The 20,874-nt window shown below is 37.8% G+C and overlaps 1 protein-coding gene and 1 non-coding gene across 8 annotated transcripts in view; both read left to right on the top strand.

Annotated features, from left to right (window-relative positions):
• SPAG9 (sperm associated antigen 9) overlaps nt 1-20,874 on the top strand; it is a 153,528-nt gene that overhangs the window by 75,133 nt on the left and 57,521 nt on the right. For 5 of the 7 annotated variants that reach the window (XM_040245676.1, XM_040245677.1, XM_040245675.1 and 2 more), the window contains exons 4-5: nt 101-195; nt 6,053-6,203. In XM_040245676.1, coding sequence (XP_040101610.1) covers nt 101-195; nt 6,053-6,203 — 246 coding nt within the window. Of the gene's footprint in view, nt 1-100; nt 196-757; nt 1,027-6,052; nt 6,204-20,874 lie in introns of those variants that run through there. The other 2 variants (XM_040245678.1, XM_040245679.1) reach the window with 2 other exon arrangements.
• Nucleotides 10,461-10,547, top strand: LOC120867481. The gene has a single exon (XR_005721909.1). It is a non-coding gene; the product is annotated as a small nucleolar RNA SNORD86 (small nucleolar RNA).

Here is a 20,874-nt window from a genome sequence, read left to right as displayed (position 1 = left end):
ATAAGAAATTTACATGAAAAGGTTTCCCTTGTTAAAATGTTAACTTTTTTCCAGATATTAGTCTTAAAATTTTGTGTATTCTTTTGTTTCTTCAAAATAGATGATCCATAATTATATGGAACACTTAGAAAGAACAAAACTTCATCAGATCTCAGGGAGTGATCAACTAGAATCCACAGCTCATAGTAGAATTAGGTAAGCTTTTTTAATACATTTTTGCCTTGGGAAAAAGGAAAATAAAATAATCTGTTTCTGTTTCTCTCTGTTCTTTAATCCTCAAACAATAGTTCGCTCTCTCCCTGCTGTAGTTGGAATGCTATGGGAGGGGGCAGCATAGAAAAACAAAACAACTTTCACTAATGAAAAGGTAAATTGATAGCCATTGTTTTCTGATACTTAACAAAGATTGTAGTAGGTTTAAAATTGTCATTTGTCAGAATGCTGTAAATTTTTCATTTCTCCTGTATAATTGGTTTAAAAGTCATTTTTGCTATAGAGAGGCATGTTTAAAAGGGTTAGCTAGACTTCTGTTTGATGTAGGAGTGTGAATAAATTATGTAGATCTCCAAGCATTGTAGCCAATGAGCTAAGCCAGGCCCGTTAGTGGGGAGGAAAATAGTTAATAGGCTGGCCTCTGCTCTGGATTGCTGCATAAATGCTAGGAGCAGCAGCTCTATGGTTATGAGGCTGTGAGAGCAGGATGACGTCAGCGCTTCGGAGCTGCAGCAGGATGGAGTGGAAAGCTGCTGCTGATGGCATTGTTTTTGTGGCAGCAGCTGAATGACAGATCCTCATTACAAAGATACCCCTTTGGCCCCCGTGTAGGCCTCCTGGTTCGGGTGTTTCACCATGCCAGCACAGCGCCATGAGTCCTGGATGCATGCTGCTGTTTGTGTTTGGCTTTGTTGGCGGGGCGGTGGTCATTAATTCTGCTATCTTAGTATCTCTCTCCGTTTTGCTGCTTGTGCACTTTTCTATTTCTACCGGAGTGCCAGCTTTGACGCAGAACCTACCAAGGATACTCAGGTACTTCAGTCTCTCTTAGAAGTCCTTTTTTAGTTGGTTTTTCTTTTATTTTTAGCTTTATGGGTCTTCTTTGTAACCATTCATGTTGCAGATTGAAACAATGGAAAATGGCCTGAAGCTAAGACTTCTATTCTTATATATAGTAATTTATAGGCTATCGCTTAGGGATATGCTTTGTGTTTGGAAACCACCCACTTAAGAAAAGGATTTTTAGATTGTACTTATACACAAATACAAGGTCAGAGTGGTCTTGTTTTAAGCAGAGGGTTCAACCAGTAAAGGGAAAATAGGAGTAGAGCATTGGGTCCAAATTTACACAACCTCTACATGAGAGCATCTGAGCATTTAGAAGCAAATATCTTTATGGTGGGACTTGTAGTTGATTAGACACAGGCCATAGGTGTTTATTTTGTTCCAGTGATCCTTAGACTGTTGGAGGTTCAGGCATCCTTTTTGCAGTTTTTGATAGAAGTTCATGGGAACTGACAATTTAAATATTTTCCTCCTACAGCAAAATATATTTGAAGTGAAAGGATTTAAACCTTTTAGGGCAAGGAATTCATTTTTTCTCCCAATTATTTATGCATCAAAGTTGGAAAGCTTTACAAAGCCTATTCACTATTGTTTTGTCAGATGTTGCCTTTTCTTTGTAGACTTGGGTAACAGATATCCATGCCTGCTTGTGGGGATATCATTAATCTCTGTAGCGTTTCTGCTGGTCACTGTACTTGCATGCTCTAAGAACCATTTTCTATATTTTAGAGTTTTAATGTTGTGGTTTCTTTTGTTTTCTAACTCACTAAGATAAAAATTTGATTTGTTGAGATTTCTGCTTTGTGTGTGGTTTTTAAATGAAGGTTCTTAATGTATAACTTTTATTATGTAAATGTTTACTTAAAACTCAACTCCTAATTGTGGACTTAAAGAGAAATTAAAGTAGTAAGTTCCCTCACCCTCATGTTCAACATTAGTTTAAGGTCCAGAATTTAATTTCATCTGTGGTCTTAAAACTTGGTCATTTATTTATTTTTTTCCCGATTTTATAAAAACTGGGAGCAATCTTTTTGCTTTGTGTGCATTTTAGTACATAAAGGATTTGTGTGTATGTATATATAGGCTTTTAGGAAACTGAAACTCAAGAACATATAGACTAATAAAGTAAGATTAATTTTAAAGGGCTGTCCTAGGTTTCAGTTCCAATTATGAAGGCAGTAATATGCAGTGGATAAGAGGTGCAGAGTTGGACTACCAGGCTACAAATGCTCTGCCACACATGAGTTATGGGACTTTTGGCAAATTACTTAATCTCTGTACCCGAGTTTCCTCCTTTGAGCTTCTTACCCCATTGAGTCATTTTAAAAATTCGTGAGATGATTATCTTGTATTTAATCAGTTAAAGATATATTGTAAATTAAACAAGTAAATAATTTTCATAATCATTTATATTTACTCTATTTTTAGTAAAACTATATCAGCTCTAGCTATTTTATTCATAAAATAACTTATGATTAAACTCAAAGAGTTTCTTGACATAAAAGTCGCTGTTGATCTGACTGAAGAAAGATATCAAAGTCTTTAATATTAAGATTGGCTTCCCAGGTGGTGCTAGTGGTAAAGCACCCACCTGCCAGTGCAGGAGACTTAAGAGAGATGAGTTCGATCCCTGGGTCGGAAATATCCCCTGGAGGAGGGTGTGGCAATCCAGATCTCCAGTATTTTGGCTGGGGAAGTCCCATGGACAGAGGAAACTGATAGGCTACAGTCCATAGGGTTGCAAAGACTCAAACATGACTGAAGCGCAGTTGTCAAGAAGTAATAGTTCCAGGAAATGTACATGGGTCTTGGAGTCAAAACAGGCCTGACTTTGAATCCCATTTCTTCCAATTACTAGTCCCCAAAGTCTCTGAGCATCACTTTTCCTAATCTGAAAACAGGGAAAATAATTCTTATTTCCTTGTGAGGATTAAATGAGAATATGTAAATAAATCATCCATTTCAGTGCTTGTCACATTGGTGGGTGTTGAACAAATGTAATCTTTTTACTGTTCTTTATACATATGTATAGTAGATTTTATTAATGATTATTTGTTTTAAATGGAAATAAAAATATTTAAAGACATATTTATGAAGTTATTTATGCAAATAGGTAACATTTAAATAAAAATGGATGTATGGCAGTTTAAAAAATAGATGTAATAAGGATTCTGATGGCTGATTCTGATAGCTTCGTTTCTTGACAGTAGTATCATTATTAAAACACCTGGTGTTTAAATCTGCCACTTGATATTTTCCCACATGTATTTTCATTCTTTGGTTTCTTCTGTGAGTTTTACTGAAGCATTTAATATATAGTTAAATATATAGTTAATTTATATAAATATATAATATATGTTTAATATAGAGTATCAAATATACATACCAGTATACATACAGGACCTAATGTTGTCTTTTCAGGGTTTCCTTTTGAAAATAGGACTCAAACTAACATGCATTATTATATGTCCTCCCTCCCTCCAAGTCAGTAAAAAAAAGAGGGAAGAGTGGTATGTAGTAATACTATTTTTCCAGAGTTGAAACAGTATAACCTAGAGCATCATTGACCCTCTTGACAGCTATCAGTTTCTGAAGAAAAGTTCCCCTTCTGTAGAGCAGTTTCTGGAGGAAAATAAAAGCAATGTAAAGATTTGAATTCTACTCATATTTTGAACTGTAGATTTTGTAGTTAACAGAAATGGGGAAGTAAAGCTTAGACTCCAAGCTAACTCCTTCCCCCAGTAGTTTTACACTTTTCCAGCGTTTTGACGTGTGAAAAATGATTGTGTTCTCATTCATAAAGGAATATAACTCTCATGACTGGCCTGTGTTTTTATTTCTGTTGGCAGTGTGATAAATTCGAATGAAGTTTGTATTACTTTTCTTTGCATTTGGGGTCAGAGAGCGTTCCATTAAATTCCATCTGATTAAATTCTTGGTCACTTTTTTGCTTAAGTCATCAAGATATATTAAAAAGAATAAGTAATCTAGTAAGTCTAAGATCCTTAGATTTTCAGTTCCCAAAATATGTTGCCTGTCCCAAATTTCCGGTCATTGTCACCATCGTTTGATGAAATAAAGGGCATTTTAAAATCAAGCAGAAAAGATGGGGGAAAGGGGTGAGTCATTCTCAAGAAAGAACAGGTTCTACAATAAGTGGAAACATGTATGTGTATAATGTGTTCTGTATTATCCAGTAAGGATATAATAAATAATGCCTCTTTTTGCTCTGGACTTATGAAAGCTTTTTTGCTGAACCAGCAGTTGGGAATTAAACAGAATAGCTGACTGCTTTGTAATTTGGTGGTTCTGGCAAATAACCTAAGCTTGTCATAACAAGCTTACGTGGTTTTAAGATCTAACCTTTTATTGTGCTGCCTATGTGTGTTTGAATTTTTCTCCCAAATCAAATAGGAAAAGTACCCTAAATGTGAAGAAGTGATGAGTAGTTAACTCTGATAGAGAAAAGTCCTGTCTGTTTCTTTGTGCATACAACTTTAATAGAATACAATCTCTCAACCCTTTTGCTTCACCTAATCTTTAAGGTGTTTGACAGTTGTACTAATTCTTCCTGATTGTTATTAGGAATGAAAGCAATGTACCCTTTGTGTTCAATGAGGGCACATTTCAAAAGTGGCTTAAAGTTTCTTAGTATAAAGATAAGCTTACAGAATAAAGATTTATTCAGCAAAACTGAATATTTTCCAACTTTTATGTATAACCTCAGTGTTCCTGTTCTTACAGTTTTGCTAGAAGCTCCAAACCTTTAGTGTCTGGTTTCTAGCAAATTTCTGTTTGAGTTAATGACCTAGGAAGAACCAGGCTTGTTTCTACTCTTTAAAAACCCTTTGTATTAACAAAGGATGTGTTTCTTGTTCAAGTTCTATTATTAAAATTGAAACCCTTATTCACTGAAATTTCACACAAAGCATTGGAAACTCTACAGTTTTTGATAGAATCTTTGGGCATCCTTGTTTGGAAAAACTGACAGTTGGATTGTCATACATACTGTGATGAAAAGGAGCTCATACAGAAAAATATGAGTTCCTGTAGAAAAATACAGTTTTTCTACTTTAGGGGATAAAACTCTGGAGGCAAAAAAAGCCCAACCTAAAAGTTGAGAATTATGCTTTACTCAGGGACGTTTCTAAGGACCATAGTCCATCAGGGCAGCCTCTTGGATAGCTCTGAAGAACTGTTCCAAACAGGCAAGGGAGGACCTCGGATACTCAGGAGTTTTTGCTAATTACAAAAGACAGACATCTCAAGTTAATGATTTTAGTGCTTTTCTATGCTTGGGAAGATGGAGGAGTCTGGGCTCACTGAAATTATTTCTTTGATATGCAGCTTAACTATCTAGGGTCAGTATCCCGTTTTTCTCCACCCTGAATTCCTCTCAGGGCTCTCCATCCAGACTGGCTACAGTGGCTGATGGCTGAATGGCAGACAGCATTCTATTCTTTCTTGATTGAAATGGCAGGCAACATTTTTTTGTACATGTTCTTTTGACTATTTAATCAGTAGGCCTGATTTAAACTATGTATTCATTTTCCTCAAGGCAGAAAAAACACACCCTAAAGAGACTTGGGTAAGTATGTAGGGATTAATATGAGAAATTGGAAAGCCTAGAGAAGCAGGAGTGGGGGTCATTTGCAGTTCCCTAGAGCTGACCTAAGCATGAGTGAAACTGTAGCAGCTCCCCTTGCTGTGAAACCACACCACAGACTGCTTCCTGAGTAAGGAACTCAGCAGTAACTTAAGATTTTGTAAACTATTGTTTTTACTACCTTTCTTAATTGATTTCTTGGGGCTTAATTTAAGTTCTGAGACTTTGTCCTTTCTCTTTGGTAAGTCTACTTGTTTAGATAGGCACACAATATTATTTAAGAGTGATGACTCTAAAGCAGTGACAGCCCAGGCTTATTACTTACAGTCATGATGAATAAAACTTAAAAATGAATTAATGCTTAGTTCTTCTGCCCTTTCCAAATAGAAAAGAACGTCCTATATCATTAGGGATTTTCCCTTTACCTTCTGGAGACGGATTGCTTACACCTGACACTCAGAAAGGTGGTGAGACCCCTGGATCAGAACAATGGAAATTTCAGGAATTAAGTCAACCACGTTCTCATACCAGTCTGAAGGTAAGCTTTATCCTGTGAAAATCTTCAGTTTGTTTTATAAGCTTTCTTATCCAAATTGAAGTGCTAACAACCAGAAGAGAATAAAATGAAATAGTATGTGTACATTTTTTTTTGGTAAAACTAATGCTTTTTTTAAATTGGAAATGAGCTCTTACCAAAGAGTTCGTTTTGTATTACTCATTTTTCAAGTTTTATAGGAAAACAGAGTCAAGCGTTGTTACATCTTGATTCTCATACTAATGACCAACATTTCAATTTCATTTAGGCTGTTTCTATTTGATTTACATTATATGAATTTAGGATGGGGTGATCAGTGAACCTAACTATGTTTTTAAGAATTGAAAATCATTGCCACCTGAAATCCTTAGTTCACTGCTGGGAAGCTTCACAATTTAATAGGGCTTTACTTTAAAAAAAAAAAAAGGAAGTGGCAACCCACTCCAGTATTCTTGCCTGGAAAATTCCATGGATAGAGGAGGCTGGCAGGCTGCAGTCCATGGGGTCAGTAGCAAAGAGTCGGACATGGCTGAGCAACAGCATAACAACTTCCTCAAAACCTTCATAAAGCAAAATCCAAAAGTGATGTGTGTTTAGCTAAAAAGGCCTGGTGTTAGTTCATTATAAATTATATTCTTGACCAAGAACTTGTTACAAAATAAGTTGTAAATATAAATAATGATATATTCTAAGAGTGGAGATATACTAATAATTAAAAATATTTGAAGTTATAGTCTATATCTTATAAAGTAGAATATTTATAAAGGGAACTGATTATAAAGGAACCTTGTTACATTAGAAAATCTACTCTGTCATAAAACAAACAGACCACCTAAATGAATACAGTTGAGTTATTTACATCTTTATCTCTTTTTTTCTGGTGTCTTTCTCCAAATTACTTTTCATGGTTTAAATACTCAGATAACTCTTTTTTTAAAAAGATTTGTTTTTAGTTTATGTGGCTGCACTGAGTCTCAGTTGTGACACACAGGGTATTTAGCTGTGGCATGCGGGTCTAGTTCGCTAAGAGTAAGCCCAGGCCCCTGCCCTGGAAGCTCAGACTCTTAGCCACTGGAGCATCAGGGAAGTCCCCTAGATAGCTCTTATGATACCTCTAAAACATGAAGTCGTTTACTTATTTATTTTGTTTCTCTCCACTAAGAATGTAAAATCCATGCGGTTTATTTACTGCCGTGCCCCTAGCACTTAGAAAAGGTGCCTAGCACATAGTGGTCTCTCAGAACATGTTTGTCAAATGAATTATTTGTTTTAGATGTTAGATAGATTCTTTTGGCATAATGTAAATGGTCTGTTTCTCAGCTCTAGTAGGTAGAGGCATTTAGAATCATTTCATTGATCTTTGAAATGTGCTCAAAACAGTAAGAAGTAAATAAATATTTCATAGCTTTGCTCCCACTGCAAAGTATTTTTAACAGTAGGCCTACATTTTTTCCATTCTCTGACTAGTTATAAACTGATTAACAGATGGATTTGAACAGGGGAGTTGTGTCCTCCCTAGGGATACTAAGGTAGGTGTTCACAAGAGAGGTTTTTAAAATAAAATCCAGTTTGTTTCTACTGTGGACATGGAGCCAGTAAATGAGATAAAGGCTTAACAAGACTTCCCCTGGTGGTCCAGTGGTTAAGAATCCACCAACCAATGCAGGGGAAATGGATTAGACTCCTGGTTTGGGAAGATTCCACATGCTGTGGGGCGGCTAAGCCTGGAGGCCATGCGCCACAACTACTGAAGCTTGTGCGCTCTAGAGTCCGTGCTCTACAGCAAGAGAAGCCACCACCGCGAGACACCTGCACACTGCAATTAGAGAGTCGCCCCTGCTCGCTGCAACTGGGGAAAGCCCACGTGTAGCAACAGAGACCCAATGCGGCCTCTCCCCTCACCCCAAAAGGGATAAGTTTGTGAAATATGTCTCATAATCAGGACATATTTTACTGTTTACTTAAGTCTTTGTTATTAGTCAGATGTCTGTCTCTAACTTTGTAAAAGCCTGGGTTTGGAGTTCACATGTGGTTTGCGTTGAACAAACACACTAGTCTTGGTTTCCGTGTCTGACAGCAGTGGGACTAGACCATCTCTATTGTAATGTGTTTTTCAACTTTCATTTGTCTAAGAACTCTGAGGATGATTTAGCTCTATTAAGAGTATGCTCGTAATATTAATTTTACTAGCTTATTTTTTTGTGTGTGAAATAAGGTTAAGGTGAAAATATTGTGTGAGAAAACCAGGGAAACTATGGCAGAAGAATGACAGGAAAGGAAATTTGCCCATGATTATAAATTTATGGACCTTTTTTGTTGCTTTATTGTAGATTTCTCACTGTGAGAGAGTTGTAGTCAACAAGGTTATATCTTCAGGTATACTATACCATTTAATATAAGGAACTTGAGCATCTGTAGATTTTGGTATCCACAGGGAGTTCTGTAACAATCCCCTGCAGATAACAAGAGATAACTGTAATGGAATATCTGCCAAGACCGGTACACCTAGAAAAATAACATGTTCTTAAAAAACTTAAAAGTATTTGTACATATTTATTCCTTTTATTGTATTTTTGTTGGGAAAATCAACACAGAAGCAAATAAATGAAAGCATGGAATTTCAAGTAGTGTTACGTACTTTTTTTATAAAACTAAGTAAGGGGCTAGAGAATAGTAGTAAGAAGGGATAGTTAAGGAATTTCTCTTGGAAGTGGTGACTTGTGCCCTGAAAAGAAGATGTTCGGGTGCATGGAAAGGTCCAGAGGAATATGTGTTTCAGGACGGTCGAATAGCATCTGTAAAGACCTCAAGGTAGGGACAGACTTTAGCATGTTTGAAGATTTTTTTTTCAGTTCATCCTATTCCTCTGAGACTTTAATTCTGCTTACTGCACCAGTGTGCCTTTTTTTTTACAATTATCCAAAATATCCATCTTTCTAAACATGAAACTTCCCATTCCCTTGCCACATTGTAGCAGCATTTGATACATTTGAATACTCTCTCTCTGCTTCTTGAAATGCCTTTTTTCACTTTCACTTTCACCAGGATACTTCTCCCCACCCCCTCTCCACTCCCCTCAACTCCCAGTCTCTGGTATTCTTCACAGGTCCTTTTCCTTTGCTGATTTTGGACTTCTAGATGTTGGCGTTCTCCAGGGCTTAAAGCTCAGCCCTCTGCTCTACTTAATCTAGGTAACTCAAGTTTCATGTCTGTAAGTACCATCCACTCATCAGCTTTCACAAATTTTAATCTCTGGCCGTTTCCGAACTCCACATGTTTGCATCCAGTTACTTTTCTTTATAGCTTTCCCACATACGCATTTGTATCCTGCTTAGATTAACCACCAGTAGTACTCTGTCAAGGCCAATCTGAATGCCACAGCTTACATTGAAGCTTCACCTGACACCTTTTCGATGGTTCTCAAATCTAGTTTAGAGATCAGTTTAAAGCTGAAAGCAGAAGAGTATTATACTGTATCACTAACAGAAATTTTTTACTGGGGGGCTTCTGGTGAAATTGGTAAAAAGAAACTTCTTATGTTAAATGACATTTTCTGTTGAAAATGTATTATAAAAATGCTAAGGCTGGGGGCTTCCCTAGTGGCTCCGTGGTTCAGGCCTAATTGGAGATGTGGATGGAGGAGCAGATATACTAGGTAAGATAGTTTATCTGAAGTAGTATAATACTGTTTTAAAAATTGATTTTTAAAATGACTTAACCAAACATTTCTTTAAAATGTCCCTAACTGGGACTTCCCTGGTGGCTCAGTGGTAAAGAATCTGCCTGCCAATGCAGGTGACGCGGGTGTGATCCCTGATCTGGGGAGATCCCACTTGCTGTGGAGCGTCTGAGCCTGTGCTCTAAAGCCCAGGAACCATGACTGCTGAGCCCACGTGCCACAGCTTCTGATGCCCTTGCCCCTAGAGTCTGTGCTCTGCAACAAGAGATGCCACCACAATGAGAATCCTGCTCTCACTGAAACTAGAGGGTAGCCCTTGCTTGCTGCAACTGGAGAAAAGCCCGGATAGCTGTGAAGACTCAGCAAAGCCCCAAAATCATAAGTAAATAAATAAAAGTTAAAAAGCTAAGGCTGAAAATGGTCAGATATGTTAGGGTAAGGTTGTTTCTCCAACTGAATTATATTCATGAAAAAAGGACATAGTATGTAGGTTACTCAAGAAGTAAGTAGTTGTGGTTGGAGGAAACTAAAAGGATATCTTGAGTTGCCAGGGTAAAGGAAAAGTACTCTTAGAATGGGACATTCATGGTGATGGTTGATCAGGGCTCTGTCACTTAAACAGGCCTCTTGCTATAGGGTTGATGGCCACTCCTAGTGTCTGAGTGATTTCCTGGGTCCAGCAAAGGGATCAGATTTCCAGACTCATTTTCCACTCTACCTTCATTGGCCAAGCAGCTGCCAAGAACAGAGGCCACCTCTCCTAATACCTGGCAAAATAAAGGCAGTATCGCCTCACAAATTGATTGCTTCTCTGAGGTACCCACCACTTTGAGAACAAGTTGAGGAGGGACTGTCCTTCTGTGTATTAGACTGGAGAGATTCCACAAAAGAAATCTGCATGTCATGAAGGAAGCAGTGATTCAGGCAGATGAAGTAGCTGCTGAGATTACTAGGAAGCTAGAAACATGAGAAGAAACACTTGAATAAGGAAAAGAAAAGGCTGGCTGTGATTGCCCTGGCATCTTCAAAAAACAGTAGTGCCCCGGAGGAATAAGGAGACAAGTAAAAGACCCCAAAAGAAGAAAAAGCAAAAGCCTGAGGAGGCTCCTTGGGAGAATGGAGAATATCCATGTTATCACCTCCAAACCCAAGAAAAAGAAATCTTTTTTCCAAGGAGGAGCTAGTTAGTGGCAGTATTGAAGAGACAGCTGGCTGTAGAAGTCTTTCCAAGTTTTCCCAAAGAGGAATCAGTTAATGACCCCGAAGAGTCAGGAAATAAGAGGGTCCCCAAAGAAAAAGAGGAAATTCTCTTCCAAGGCGGACCCACTCAGCAGTGGACTTTAAGAGGCTTCTGTTAGCAATAACAGAAAGTGAAAGTCCCTCAGTCCCGTCCGACTCTTTGCGACCCCACGGACTATACAGTCCATCGAATTCTCCAGGCCAGAATACTGGAGTGGATAGCCTTTCCCTTCTCCAGGGGATCTTCCCAACCCTGGGCCTGAACCCAGGTCTCTCCCGCATTGCAGGCAGATATTTTACCGGCTGAGCCACAAGGGAAGCCCAAGAATACTGGAGTGGGTAGCCTATCCCTTCTCCAGTAGATCTTCCTGACCCAGGAATTGAACCAGGGTCTCCTGCCTTGCAGGTAGATTCTTTACCAACTGAGCTATCAGGGAAGCAAGAATGGTGGCTCCAAGAAAAAGGAAAAGCTCCAAAAACTATCCCAGAAAAATTAGAATGGACATTTCCCTAGTGAGGCATGACTTGCAGAGATATTTCCCTACACAACTTCTAGAGTCCTATAAAATTAGAAACAAACCAACAGCAACAAAAATGGGACAGACGGGGTTATTTGTGTGCTTAGAAGAAGAGTCCAGTGTAAAAAGAAATTGAAAACAAGGGAATGAAGGAAGATGAATGATACATCAGAATTGCAGAGGAAGGGCCAGGGGAAAGGGATCACATATACCAACTGCCATTAAAATCTACTTTACTGATAGGACACCTCACTTTGTCCTAATCTCTTGCCATTACAAGCAATGCTGAGTTGAATAAACCTTGTACATAATATTGTGCTGGTATTTATAGTTCCCATAAGTGGGATTGCTGAATCAAAGCCCATATTTCAGATTTTGCTAGATATCACCAGATTGCCTGCCAAAGGGATGGTAGCCATTTGTGTTTTCACAAGCTGTGTTGTGTGAGTTCTTCATTGCTTTACAAGTTTAGAGTTCAGATATCTCTCCCTTATGCCCATATATAGAAAGAGAACAAAATGTTTTAAATATTTAAAATACGCTATACATAAAATTGTCACAGTTTTTAGACCTTGGTTGGTATCACTTTGGCAATGATTTCATAGATTCCATCTAGTTTCACATGTATGCATATGTATGTGTATATATACAGCTGGTGTATATATATGCACCTGCACATGCCTATAGACATGTGAAGGTGCAAATATGTATATATATTCCAAAAAGATTATTCGTTTTTCATTTTAAGAGTCTCCTAGGTTGTTGGTTATTAGTAGAATGTAACTTTTAAAACTGAGAAAAAACAATTTTAGCTAAAAGCAATTGGGTTGGTACCTACTTAGGAAAGTTTTAAAGAGTTCTTTTAAAACTGCATGACTTGAAATACTTCAGTGGAGCTGCTGTGAGAAGGTCTTGTTAGCAGGGTTTGGTATATAAAGCCAGTGGTCAATGCGTGCTGCATTCTTCAGAGGATGTGCTTAGCATGCAAAACGAAAAATGCCTGAACAGAGCCAGCATTCTTGTTTAGAAGAATTTTCCATCCTCCTCCATTTATGTTTAGTCGTTCCTATTTCTTGAGTTTTCCCAAGTTTGAATCTTTGTAGTAGTTAAACCTTAGTCTTGTATCTTCTGTGATTAAAGATCCTGTTGTAAAATGCATGTATGATTTTACATTTCAAAACAGTTAATGCTCTTGGTTGTTTTTTGTTTTTTTAACTTTTCTTTTTGAGACATTTTAGACTTAGAGAAAAGTTGCAAAAACAGTACAGAGGGAACGATACCCATCACCTGCCATCCACCAATATGAACTAACCACGATAAGATTATTAAAACTAAAAAAATAACATTGGTACAATACTATTAGCTGAACTACAGACTTTTATTCAGATTTTGCCAATTTTCCCACCAGTGTTCTTTTTTGGTTCCAGGATCCAGTCCAGGATCCCACATTGCACTGAGTTATGTTGCCTCAGTCCCTTGTAATATGTGAGCTTTTCAGTCTTTGCTTGTCTTTCATGACCTTCAAGCTGAAAGAATACTGATTGGTTATTTTGTAGACGGTCTCTAAATTTGGGCTTCTCTGATGGTTTCTCATGGTTAGATTGAGGCTATATATTTTTAATAAGGTTGCTACAGAAGCAGCATGCTGTAATGGTGATGTTAACCTTGACTGCTTGGTTCATCTAGTGTATGTTGGATTTCTCCACTGTAAAGTTACTGTTTTTCTCTTTATAATTTGATTAATAAATATCTTGGTGGATGTGTTTTGAGACTGTGCTGATATCCTGTTTCTCAAACTTTCGTTCACTGATTTTAGTACCCATCAGTGAATCTTAGCTACAATAATCATTATTGGGTATTCTAATGCTTATTTTCTATTTTCTTCATTCTGCATTTATTAACTGGAATTCTTTGAGAAGGGAGAGCTACTCATTCCCTCTCTTCTTTCTTTCCTTGTTTGAACTAATAGATATTATTTTTTTCTGTAGGTTATCCAACACTGTTATAATAAGTCCCGTACAAACAAACAAGTTCCATTTTCAGAGCATGTTCCTAAAGTCCAATTTGTAAGTGCGACAAAGTTAGCCTAGTTACCTAACACAACCAGTTAAATAGTACTGTGCTATAACAGGTTTATAATACTTTTCACACAAATAAAAACAAACAGAAAATAAAGAAAACTTTTTAATCTTAGAGTACAGTACCTTTAGAAGTATAGTAGTACAGCAGGCAAGAAGAGCTGACTAGAGGAGGGAGAGAAGATGGGAGATGGTAGAGCTGAAAGACCGTCAGCAGTAGGAGACTCACAATTTCACTCATGCTTGACATTGATAGAATGCACGTTCTCATTTTTGTAAGTTTGAAACTTGCAGTTTTGTGTGTAGGGTACTTACTGTATTTATTTTGTTGCTCAAATTGTTTCAGCTTAGGACATCAGGAGCTCTTTCAGGAGTCATCCTAATACCCTTTATGCCCATACTCTTCTGAGTCCTTCCTTCCTGACACCAGCAGATGCTCCAGGCTCTTGTATTTTCCCTGTACCTGCTGTGCAATTGACTGCTTCTCAAAGAAACCCTAGTTCTATTTATTGGAGAAAATATTTAGGAACCAAGATCTAGGCACTAAATGTGCTTACGGATTGAAATGTGATTGCTTCTAGGCCCTTTCTTCCTTTGATCCTTATGTTGGGTTTTTCCATTGGTTGATATTATACATTACTTCCTTTGGATTTTTATATTAGTATTTACAGTAGAGTAAAATAAAAATTGAGTTTTAAGAAAAATGGATTATTTGTTATAATATTTTATGTTTTGCTTGGGGTTATTATTATTAATAGCAATAATTAATACTCAAATTGACATTAATTAATAACTGAGGCTTATTTAATGTTATTAAATTATTGCTTATTAAAACTTATTTAATAAGTCTCTTAATCTGGCAAAGAAACCAGACAACCGAGTCCAGAAAGCAGTGAGTCCCAAACAAGATGTCCCCAAAGAGACCCACGCCAAGCCGCAGTTAAAATGTCAGAAGATCCCACATGCCTCATGGCCAAAAACCAGAGTATAAACAACAGAAGCGGGCTTCCTGGTGGCGCAGTGGTAAAGGATCTGCCTTCCAATGCAAGAGACAAAGGTTCGATCCCTGAGCCAGGAAGATCCCACATGCCTTGGAGCAACTAAGCCCACAACCATTGGGCTTGTGCTCTAGAGCCCAGGAGGCGCGACTGCTAAAGCCCGTGTGCCCTGAAACCCGTGCCCCCAACAAGGGAGGCCACTGCACTGAGAGGGCTGAGCATGGCAGCTAGAGAGAGTGGCCCCTACATGCCACAGCTAGAGAAAGCCCACACTGCATTGAAGACCCAGCATAGCCCCCCCCAAAGAATTGTGATAGAGGGTTATCTTTTTTGTTTTTAGGGTGCTGACAAGATTCTGATTCCTGTTCTAAGTGCAGGTTACTCAGATGTATTCAGTTTGTGAAAATTGAGCTTTACACTTGTGATATGTGAACTTATTTGTACGGGTATTATGCTTCAGTTTTTTACCAAAAAAATCTCTCCTTTAGTGTCTTTCCCCTCCCTCGAGGCAACTTCTGTAACCAGTTTCTTGTGTCCTTCCTGAGTTATTTTAAGCATATAAAAGCTTACATCTTTTTTTCCCCCACAAGTACCATATGAATCACAATTCACTTTACTTTTTTCCTCCCTTTCCCTTTATATGTCTTGTGAATTGCTCAATTTCTGCTTTTTTTTTTTAATTGGTCTGGGAGCATCCTCCTAGCTCTGAATTACAAAATTGGAGGTCTAAAAGAGAAGCAGTTCTCAAAGACATCGTGCTGAATGACGGAAGTCTTAGATAAAAGAATACATGTTCTGTGGTACCAACTATATGAATGAAGTTTTATATAACGGAAAATGAATGTATGGTCAGGACAAAATTAGAACAGTAGTTGTCTCAGGTGGGATGTGAGTGGGATTGACTAAGAAAGGGCCTGAGGGAAATATCTAGGATGATGATAATGTACTGTATCTTGATAAGGGGTTGGGTTAGACAGATGGGTGCATTTGTCAACACTCAGCAAAATACACTTACAATTTGTGCATTTTATGTAAGTTTAACTCAAAAATATGTAAAACAGATACCGAGCTCTGGTTGATGACATGTGTGCTGAAATGTTTAGGGGTGAAGTGTATTGATGATGACAGTGTCTTTGAAATTCATCTTGGACTGGTAGAAAGATGGGTAGTTATGTGATAAAGAGTAGTAAAGAATAGAATAGTAAAATGCTAGTGGGTAGAAACCAGGTGATGAGTATGTGGGTGTTCACTGAAAAATTCTAAAAGTAAAATGTTGGGAGGAAAAGAGAAACCAAGCAAGCTGGGTATTGCCTGGACAGAACATGATTAACCATTTTAAAGTGCACAGTCAGGTGGCATTTAGTGCATTCTCAATGTTGTATAAACACCACCTCTCCCGTTTCAAAGCTTCATCACCATTGAGACTTTGCTTAAGGGTTATATTTATTCCTAAGTATTTTATTCTTTTTATGCTAGTGTAAATGGAGTTGTTTTCTTAATTATCTTCTTGGATTGTTCGTTGCCACTGATTTTTGTGTGTTGATTTTGTATCTTGGAACTTTGCTGAATTCATTTATTAGCTTTAACTTTGTGTGTGTAATCTTTAGGGTTTTCTCGATATAAGATCATGTTGTCAGTGAATAGAGATAATTTTACTGCTTTTCTAGTTTGAATGCCTATTTCTTCTTGTCTATTTGCTCTGCCTAGAACTTCTAATATAATATTTACTAGAAGTGGCAAAAGTGGACATGGTTCCTAATTCGAAGGGGAAACTTAGTCTTTCACCACTGAGTATGTTTTTAGCCGTGGGTTTTTCATATATGGCTTTCAGCATAGTGAGTTTCTGTTTCTCGTTCATTAAGTGCTTTTATTGCGAAAAGATGTGAAATTTGTCATTCTATTATTGCATCAATTGAGATGATTTGTTTTTTTTTCCCTTCATTCTATTAAGGTGACATATCACATTGATTAATTTTTATCTGTTGACCCATTTTAAAATTCCAAGATTAAATCCCATTTGATCATAGTGTATAAACCTTTTAATGTACTGCTTTGGTTTGCTTGTGTTTTGTTCAGTACTTCTATGTCAGTAGTTGTAAAGGATATTTGTAATTTTCTTGTAGTGTCTTTGCCTGTCTTTGGTATCAGTGTAAAAGTTTTCAAAATATATGTTGGGATGCAAAAAAAAAAATGGACTGTATGTTGTAATATTTTATGGTTTGCTTGGGACAGAGCATAAGGAATATTATTTCATATTAATATTAAATAATTGTTATTTAATAATTCTCAAATTAAGACTTATTTAATACATCCACCAATAATTGAATAATATTAAATAATAATACAAATTTATTACTTTTAGCTGCACCGGGTCTTTGTTGCTACCCTGGCTTTCTGTAGTTGTGGCAAGCATGGTAGCGCATAGGCTTCTCATTGCCGTGGCTTCTCTAGTTGCGGATCAGTGGCTGTAGAGCATGGGGGCTCCGTAGTTGCAACGCGGGCTCTAGAGTGTGGGCTCAGTAGCTGTGGTACATGGACTCAGTTTCCCCATGGCATGTGGAATCGTCCCAGAGTAGGGATCAAACCCGTAGCCCCTGCAGTGGCAGGCAGATTCTTAACTACTGCACCACTAGGGAAGTCCTATAACTTTACTTGTTATTTACCAGCTTTCTCAGTCAAGTATATCCTTATTTGATAACTTCAGGAATCATCCACAGCTGACAGTGGGGGTTTAAAGGGAAAACTGAGTTAAGATTTACTCTTCTTAATATTTTGGTACTTTCCCATTCATTCATTCATTTTTATTGAGGTATACTGACAAAATTATAAGATTCATACTTAAAAGGGAAGGCCCTTTTAAATTCTTGCTTAGAAAATATGCAGTAGATTAGTTCTTTTTTATTGGGTGTTAATAAATAAGATTTTTCTCCCCCTCTTTTTGGCATATTTATTATGTTGTATGTTGACCAAAATGCTCGTGTATGTTGAGAATGAAAACTGGTAAAACTTGGTTGGTTAAAAATAACACTTAAAAATTATGATATTCAAAGCTTATATTTCTAATGTGACTTCTTTTGAAGTAGTTGGCACATGCATATTTATTACTGTTGATATTTAATGTTTGAACAAACTCTTAGGAAAAATAGCTTTAAGTATTTTCTGTTGAAGAAAAATTACTTTGCTTTTTACATTAAAAAACTTTGATACCTACTGGGTCATAAACAATGCCAGATGCTAGAAATGTAAAGCTGATCTGAGATCACATATTTTATAAATGTTATATTAATAAGGTTTCACAATCAAATAATACAGAATCTAGAGTAAAAACTGTAAACTCCATTCCTTCACCTCAGTTATTGGTGTATCCTCAGTTGGTATATTCTTCATGCTCCTTTCTTTTACATATGTACATGAAAAGTGAAAGTAAAAGTTGCTCAGTCGTGTCCGACTTTTTGTGACCCCATGGATTATACTGGAGTGGGTAGCCTTTCCCTTCTCCAGGGGATCTTCTCAACCCAGGGATCAAACCCAGGTCTCCCACATTGTGGTCAGATTCTTTACCAGCTGAGCCACGAGGGAAGCCCAAAAATATGGGCATGAGGAGCCTATCCCTTCTCCAGGAGATCTTCCCAACCCAGGAATCAAACTGGGGTCTTCTGGATTGCAGGTGGATTCTTTACCAACTGACCTATGAGGGAAGTCCATATTTCACATAGATAATACATACTCATATATGTCTTTGTATGATAGATGAGTTTATACTCTTTTAAGTATTTCCTGCAGCTTTTTGTTTTCCATTTTGAAATACATATTCGCAGTCTTTTCGTTTTTATTTAGAGAATTATTTACCTAGCTTTTGATGAAATGTTAGTTGAGAAGAGTTAAAGATGAAAATCCAAAATCAAAGCTCATGTAAACAGATATTAAAGGAGATGCAGTCTGGTTTGTACAAAGTGAATCATGCTGTAGTATATTAAATGGAATATCATCCAACCTTATAAAAAAATCTTGCCAGTTTTGATAACATGGATGGACCTAGAGGGTATTACGCCAAGTGAAAAAAATCAGTCAGTGAAAGACAAATACCACGTGATTTCTCTCATATGTGGAACCTAAAAACACAAAGCAAAATGAACAAACATAAAACAGAAGCAGACTCACAGGTACAGAGGACAAATTGAAGTTGCCGGAAGGGAGTGGGGTGTGAGGAGATGAGTGAAATAGGTGAGGGAGGTACAAAGCTACATTCATAGAATAAAGAAGTCAAAGGGATGTGATGTATAGCATAGGGAATACAGTCAATAATAATGCAATAACTTTGTATGGCAACAGTTGGTACTTAGACTTGGTGGTCATTTTCTAATGTCTAAAAATACCAAACCACTGTATTAGACACATGAAACTAATATAATGTTGCAAGTCAATTATGGTTCATTTAGAAAAAAAGTGAATCTTTTCTTGTTCATCTGTACTTTTTTGGGTGGAACTAAGAGAGTGCAGCACAGCTATATTTTAGACTTTCAAAAAGACTGATGGATTTCCAGACTAAGAATGTTAAAACTTGAAGTTGCTTTCTGTTTAAGAGAAACACTGTTGTCTCAAAGAGGGCAAATGTACAAGTAGAGAATATCAGAAAATAAATGTTTTTTGAGAAAGGATTTGAATCTTGGTCACCCTTTAATTATTAGTGTTCTCTGTCAGTTTCAGAAATGATAGGGGGTGAGGCAGGGGGAAGAGGAGTGTGTTTAGCATTTCCAAGTACGCTAAATTGGGATATTTACTGCATTAATCACTCAAGATGATTAGGATAAATTTCAGGAAGATTTCTCTTTTGGGGGGATTCCCTGGTAGCTCAGCTGGTAAAGAATCCACCTGAAGTGCAGGAGACCCTGGTTCGATTCCTGGGTTGGGACGATCCCCTGGAGAAAGGGATAGGCTACCCACCCCAGTATTCTTGGGCTTCCCTGGTGGCTCAGCTGGTAAAGAATCCGCCTGCAGTGCAGGAGACCTGGGTTCTATTCCTGAGTTGGGAAGATCCCCTGGAGAAGGGAACTTATACCCACTCCACTATTATGGCCAGGAGAATTCCATGGACTGTGTAGTCCATGGGGTCACAAAGAGTCCAGCACAACTGAGTGACTTTTGCTTCAGTTCAGCTGGGTCTTCGTTGCTGTGTGGGCTTTGCTTTAGTTGCAGCAAGCAGGGGCTAGTCATGTTGTGTGGGCTTCTCGCTGCGATGGCTTCTTCTGTTGCAGAGCATGGACTCTAGCGCACAGGTTCAGTAGCTGTGGCTTGGGCTTGGTTTCTCTGGAGCATGTGGGATCTTCCCGATCAGTCTCTCCTGCATTGGCAGGCAGATTCTTTACTGCTGAGCCACCAGGGAAGGCCTTATGAGTAGGAAAACGGTTAAGTGATAAACTGCTTATTGACCAAGTATAGGGTAAGATAAGACCCAGGTGGTGGCTTTTGAGTCATGATATGGCTTAAGATAGAAACTTAAAGGAGGTGATATTAAGTCAAAACAAAACCCCCAAACCCTCATTTGAACAAAGTAGAAAATAGAGATGGACCTTGTCATCCTGAGAGGTAGCATAAGCCAAAGATACTTAGACATATGCAGACACCTAGTAAATATATGAATTTTTTTTCTCTTTTATAATCTTTCCCTATTCCCAGGTCAGAAGTAGCCCTGAACCTCTGAAGGCTATAGAACAGGAGGTGAGAATGGGCTTTCAAAACATTTTGCAAAAAATAGATGAAAGTGATTAACTTTTGGTTACTTCCTCAACTGCCGCTCTCAAGACATCAAGTGCTCAGTTTGGAAGACTACTGATGTTATTCACTGAGTGAGTGAAAGTCGCTCAGTCATGTCTGATTCTTTGTGACCCCGTGGACTATACAGTCTATGGAATTCTTCAGGCCAGAATACTGGAGTGGGTAGCGTTTCCCTTTTCCAGGGGATCTTACCCCCCAGGGATCAAAACCAGGTCTCCTGCATTGCAGGCGGATTTTTTTTTTACCAGCTGAGCCACCAAGGAAACCCGCTGAAATGAAAAAAAATTATTTCTTCTACGGTAGTTGCTGGGGCTTTACTGTAATCTCTAAAGGAGAGAAAAGAATAAGTAAATCCTATGGAAGTTCAGCTTATTTCTCTTTATACAG

Source organism: Oryx dammah, unplaced genomic scaffold, assembly GCF_014754425.2.
Source record: "Oryx dammah isolate SB20612 unplaced genomic scaffold, SCBI_Odam_1.1 HiC_scaffold_8, whole genome shotgun sequence".
In the NCBI taxonomy this organism is placed as follows: Eukaryota; Metazoa; Chordata; class Mammalia; order Artiodactyla; family Bovidae; genus Oryx; species Oryx dammah.
This window is presented reverse-complemented; position numbering and strand designations above follow the sequence as displayed.